The sequence below is a fragment of the Protobothrops mucrosquamatus genome, unplaced genomic scaffold (assembly GCF_001527695.2).
Source record: "Protobothrops mucrosquamatus isolate PMUCROS unplaced genomic scaffold, P.Mucros_1.0 scaffold_154, whole genome shotgun sequence".
In the NCBI taxonomy this organism is placed as follows: domain Eukaryota; kingdom Metazoa; phylum Chordata; class Lepidosauria; order Squamata; family Viperidae; genus Protobothrops; species Protobothrops mucrosquamatus.
In genome coordinates, this window is record NW_015386230.1 from 1,722,033 (window position 1) to 1,728,592 (window position 6,560).

The 6,560-nt window shown below is 38.6% G+C and overlaps 1 protein-coding gene across 1 annotated transcript in view; it reads right to left on the minus strand.

The window, feature by feature from the left end:
• The window catches only part of LOC107291347 (cholesterol 24-hydroxylase), a 24,801-nt gene extending 19,260 nt beyond the window's left edge, over positions 1–5,541 (minus strand). Inside the window, exons 1-2 of the mRNA XM_015820343.1 lie at positions 5,304–5,541; positions 615–692 (exon numbers count right to left, since the gene is read on the minus strand). Coding sequence (XP_015675829.1) covers positions 615–692; positions 5,304–5,431 — 206 coding nt within the window. The 5' untranslated portion in view covers positions 5,432–5,541. The remainder of the gene's footprint in view (positions 1–614; positions 693–5,303) is intronic.
• Positions 5,542–6,560: the final 1,019 nt, after the last annotated feature.

A 6,560-nucleotide genomic window follows, 5' to 3' on the forward strand; every position in this document is an offset into this window, starting at 1 on the left:
AATTTCTAGTATTCTATTTTTTATTAATACTGGTAGTCCTCAACTTACATCTACAACTGAACCCAAAATTTCTATTGCTAAGCAAGATGGTTGTTAAATGAATTTTGCCCCATTTTACGACCTTTCCTGCTACATTTATTAACTGGATCACCACAGTTGTTAATAGTAATACAGTTGCTAAGTGAAACTGGCTTCTCTAGTGACTTTGCTTGTCAGAAGATCACAAAAGGTGATCACATGACCCAGGACACTGCAACTGTCATAAGTATAAGTAGCCAAGTGTCTGAATTTTGATCACATGACTATGCTGCAACAATTGTATGAAAAACGATCATAAACCACTTTTTTTCAGTGCCGCTGTAACTTCAAACGGTCACTAAATGAACTGTTATAAGTCGAGAGTACCTGTATTTCATTTTATCAGAAGATTATTGGTTATGGTTTTCCTAAATTACTATTTTTATAAATTTAGATTTAAAATACCTAACAAATCCAAATGGAGGCTTAGGACTCAAAATACAGGCAATTGAGATCTATGAAGCAGCAACATAGATTTCAATTACTGTAATTCAAAATAGCTACTTTCAAGCCATGTGATCTTTCAAAAAACTTACCACTTCAGAAAGAGATCGTGCATCAGTTCCTTGTTTTTAAACATTCTCCAGAAGATTGGCAAGTGACCGAAGAAAAAACTGTAACATTTGAAAAAAAAAACCAGGTTTTTAAATGTGCACATTACCACCCAAAAACAAAATACCATAAGAGAAGGGTGGATAGAATGGAGATTGCTATTGAGTTCCATAAGGCAATTTCACAGTAAAATGCATAGCAAGGCATGCATGGTTCAGTTTTGTTCCACTGAAAAAGATGGAACTGCAGGCAAGCAGATTTACATGGGGAGGAACCCCAGGAAAAAGAGTGCAAACAATAAAGCTCATGTTAGAGCACATGAAGATGCATGCCATCTCCAGAAGTCAAGAAAGACTACAAAAAACAGGTTCCGTCACCAGACAATGGTCCATAATAGGTAACAACATTTGCTAAAGAAATTTATTCAAATCAGTTCCTAAAATATGCTGCTTTTGAATCGCTTTGTGTCTAACAATACAAATTGTGATGGCTCTTGCTTTATGGATGACCAGCTCCAGCTCCAGCAAATTCCTTGCTGCGTGAATTTAAAAAGAACTCTCAACTACTGGATTTGTCTGGAGAGTTCTATGCCATGGCGTTTTCAACTAAGAATCTACCACATGGATTCAGGAAGTAATTTCTGATCAGAAGAGTAAAAGGTGAAATAGAAGCTTATATCAGAAAAAAAAAATCCAGTGAGTTACAGTGAAAGCTTCCAAACAAAAAAAGACTGATTAAAATAAGTATTGAACTCCAATTTGCCTTATTTCTTCTTAATGGATTTTCCTAATGCATAAGGAAAAATATAGAATAATTGCTAAAAAAATACAAGAGACTTTCAAATGGAAAACATTAGTTTTGCATATATGAGTTATGATACGGATTAAGCATATTTGTTGTAAGTCACAGTTGTTGGATCATATATACCACAGGGATTAGTTTACAAATTTTCAAGGACTACATTCACTCAAGAGACCAAGCAAAACAAAACAAATGACTTAGTGGAGTAGTAGTAGTAGTAGTAGTAGTAGTAGTAGTAGTAGTAGTAATAGTAATAATAATAATAATAATAATAATAATAATAATAATAATAATAATAATAATAATAATGTTGGAAGGGACCTTGGAGGTCATCTAGTCCAACCCCCTGCTCAGGCAGAAAACCTTATACCATTTCAGACAAATGGCTGTCCGGTTTCTTCTTAAAAACTTCCAGTGTTGGAGCATTCACAGCTTCTGGAAGGAGGTTGTTCCACTGATTAATTGTTCTGTCAGGAAATCTCTTCTTAGTTCTAGGTTGCTTCTCTCTTTGGTTAGTTTCCATCCGTTGCTTCTTGTCCTGCCTTCAGGTATTTTGGAGAATAGCTTGACTCCCTCTTCTTTGTGGCAGCCCCTGAGATATTGGAACACTGCTATCAAGTCACCCCTTGTCCTTCTCTTCATTAGACTAGACATACCAATTCCAGTAACTGTTCCTTGTATGTTTTAGTCTCCAGATCATCTTTGTTGCTCTTCTCTGTACTCTTTCTAGAGTCTCAGCATCTTTTTTACATCGTGGTGACCAAAACTGGATGCAGTATTCCAAGTATGGCCTTACCAAGGCATTGTAAAGTGGTATTAACACTTCACGTGATCTTGGTTCTATCCCTGTTAATGCAGCCTAGCACTGTGTTGGCTTTTTTGGCAGCTGCAGCACACTGCTGGCTCATATTTAAGTGATTGTCCACTAGGACTCCAAGATCCCTCTTACAGTGGCTACTATTGAATAAGGTACCACCTGTACTATATCTGTGCATTTGGTTTTTCTTGCCTAAATGTAGAACTTTACTTTTTTCACCATTGAATTTCATTTTGTTAGATAGTGCCCAATGTTCAAGTCTGTCAAGATCCTTCTGTATCTTAAGCCTATCTTCTGGAGTGTCGGCTATTCCTGCCAGCTTAGTGTCGTCTGCAAATTTGATGAGTTCCCCATCTATCCCCTTATCCAAATCATTGATGAAGATGTTGAAGAGCACTGGACCCAGAACAGAGCCCTGGGGCACCCCACTACACACTTCCCTCCATGTAGATGCAGTTCCATTGAGGACCACACGCTCAGTACGGCCAGTCAGCCAGCTACGAATCCATCTGGTGGTGGTGCTTTCTAACCCACATTTTTCTATCTTATCAAGTAGTAGGTTGTGATCTACTTTATCAAATGCCTTACTGAAGTCCAAGTAAATTATATCCACAGCATTCCTCTGGTCCACTAATTTTGTCACCTGGTCAAAGAATGCAATAAGATTTGTCTGGCATGATCTGTTTTTGATAAACCCATGTTGGCTTTTGGTAATGACTTTGTTTGCCTCTAGGTGTTTGCTGATTTGTTGCTTGATTATCTTTTCCAAGATCTTCCTAAGTATTGAGGTCAGGCTGATAGGTCTGTAGTTTCCTGGATCCATTTTTTTTCCCTTTTAGAAGATGGGAACTACATCAGCTCTTTTCCAGTCCTCTGGTAGTTCCCCAGTGCTCCAGGATCTTTGGAAGATATAGTTCAGTGATCACATATGCCAGTTCCTTCAGAGCCTTGGGGTGTAGTCCATCTGCTCCTGGTGATTTGACCTCATCTAGGATGGACAGGTGCTCACTTACCATTTTCTTGCCTATTTTAATTTGTGTTTCTAATCCGTTTTTTACAGTACTGTTTTTGATAGGTTGGACTGTTTTTTCCCTTTGTGTAAATATGGATGCAAAAAACGAGTTGAGTAGTTCTGCATTCTCCCTGTTGCTTGTCACCTTCGTGCCACTTTCTCCCACTAATGGATCTTTTCTTTATTTCCATACTTTGCTAGCCAACCACCTGTCTGATTTTCTTTCTTTTTTTTTATTAAAAATTTTATAAAATTTTACAATATAAATCCCCCCCTTCCCCTTCCCACCCTTCCACCCCCCCTCCCTCCCCCCTCACTTCCCAGTGCCAATCACAGGGTTAACAATAACATAATCATACTCTAATTAACATTAATCAACTATTAAAATAACATATCTATAACCTCCTTTAACTTTCTTTTAAACAGTACAATTATTAAAAACAATAATAATAACAACACTTTAATAATTAAAAATAATACTAAATAAAATATTCTAACCTTTATACAACCATAATACTCTAAAATTTACTCAAAAACCAAATGATATTTTTTAGTCCCATATTTACGCTCAATATAATCTATCCATCTATCAATATAATCTATCCCATCTATCCATTTTCTTATGGAATGCATTGGGAACTCATGGCTTCACCTAACTGGTGGGGGGAGGAGACAATGAACCTTAAATACTAAGTATAACTGCCATTAACCATGCCTAACATTAAAAGCTCCATCTATGCATGGACTTTGACCTGTAGACTTCATGATTGAAAGATGTGGCTTAAGTTTTGCACTTCCCTGCTGCTGCTTGTCCATTCTAGATTCCCAATAAGAAACCAAAAGTCAGCACAATTTAGTGGCATTGTTGTTAGTCCTAGTAAAAATATTTTAAAAATTTAGAAATGCTGTATCATACAGAATTAACCCAGGCAGAAAAATGACTTTACTTTTTGTCCATGCAGCATTTAAAAACTCAATGAAGTAGTAGGTACTAAAAATTAATAATAATAAAAAACATCCAGAGGCTTCCAAGATAATTGAAATGTCATTCTATATATTTAGTTATTGTTTTAGTTTAGTTTTATTCATTTTATTTTAGTTTTATTTCTATTTTACTTTTATCTTTTAGTTATTGGAAGGAGAAATGGGCAATGTCTATTTCCTAGGTGGGATGAGAACTAAGTCCCTAATTTCTAGTCTAGTACTTTAACCACTACACCAAACTGGCTCTGTTTTAAGTCATAAGACTAAAAATGATCATCCACAAAGCAAAAAGAAGAGTGAAACTTTATCTGAAAAATATACCCTGATTTTGTACATAATTAACACTTCTGCACATTTGAGGCCAGGCTAATGTCTTCCAGCAGATGAATATTGGTTATTAAAATGTACAAAAGAAAAAAAAGTGGGAAAAATGAGTGGGGGGTGCAGAAATAGAGTAACTCTAGGGAGACCATAAAGATGCAAAGAAAAGTGATGTGGATGAATTTTGCTTCTGGATTTTCAATAAAGGAGAATATTTGTAGCTCAGGGTTTAAAATGAGGGGTCTTTGATGTTCTCTGAGCTTGGTTGTTTTTTTTTACAGATGTTTTATTAGCAAACTAGGTAACATCATCAATGGTAGGGGCTAGCACAACAAAATAACATAATCACAGAGTTGGAAGGGACCTTTGAGGCCTTCTAGTCCAATCCCCCCCTGCTCAGGCAGGAGACCCTATAGTGGCTGTCGAGACTCTTCTTAAAAGCCTCCAGCGATGGAGCAACCACAAGTTCTGAAGCCATTCCACCTTTTGGGTAATGAAACGTCTGCAAGAAAACAACCATGCTCAGAGAGCACCAAGGACCCCTCTGGATTTTCAATTATTGACGTGACAGTAGAGCATAGCGCGCAACTCTTGAATTACGGCAACCGACTACGGGTTGCCAGCCGGCCGATGCACCGGAGGGAGTCCGCCTTCCCGAGCACGTACAGGGAGAAGCACATTTCAAAGGCTTTGGGGGGATGAATGAGCCTCAGCCTTGCCGTCCGCAGCTGCTCTTACCTCGCCCTTGGAGCGCCGGGGATGTGATCATATTTTATATGAAGTACTTTAATGTAGCAACAGTAGAGGCCCAACATCAAAAGGGGGACAGCCAGCAACAGTTGCCAAAAGATCCACATCGCTTCCATAATAGACGGCGAATCCGTCTTGAGACAACACGCACCAGCGATTGTGCGCTGGTTTGCCCCCTTCCCAGGACGGGAGCTTTGTGGGACGGGCGGAGACCCCAAGAAGAGCCTTATGTAACGTCATGTGGTGGTAACGCCTAAAAGGGAGGCGTCAAAGTCAATCTCCAAGTCTGACCTTAGCCATTTTAAGATGTTGTGACTTCAACTCCCAGAATTCCGCAGCCAATATGGATGATTGAGGAATTCTGGAAGTTGAAGTCCACAGTCTTTAAAGCGGCTGAGGTTGCGAACCACTGCTTTAATTGTCTGTAGCTGTTGTGGGCGTGGTCATTGGCCTGGCCCAGCAGAGACGTCCCCATTGAATGACATCATCGCAGCTACCAATTACCGCTCCCGAATAACCGTAGAACCGCTGAGTGCGGTCTAAAGCTTGGTGCGCTTTTTGTTCGTTGCGTCCCTTGTGGTTTTCGTATTTTACTGCAGCTGTATAAACACCGACCACGTGAATCGTGATCATATTACCTGCGCTCCAAAGGCGAGGAAGCAGAAGCTGGGGTGCAAATCTGCAGAGCCAGTTGCTTCTTCTTTGGTGTGCTTTATTAAGTTTGTGTTATTTTTTTTTAAAGTTTTGCTATGGCTTGCGGCTCAATACTCTGGATCCTCCATAGAAAGCTCGCATGCACTATAGATATGGGCACGCTGAAACATTCTTATTCATTCGCTTCCTGGAGGTTCTTAACCCCTAAATTCCACTATCAATGAGAATCTTAGATTTCTCTTAATATTTTGAATTAAAGTTTCGTGAAGGATTTCTTTCTTCTTGAATATTCTTGCAAGTAAATCATTTTTTATCAATGCTGTGATTAGATATATTAAATTAGAATCAAACAAAAGGAATAGTATCTGTTCCATTTTCAATGAAGCATCCTTGCCTGTTGTATCTTATGGTAAGGGCCTCTCAAATTTGGGAAGGCACATTCAAGGAGCAAGGCCTTCTGACTGATAAGGTAACTGAAGAAAGTGTTTTAAGGTGGTTGTACACTTATAACAAATACAATTATTTTCAAATGTGAAACACAGTGGATATAAAAAATCTACACACCACTGTTAAGAGTGCCAGGTTTTTCAG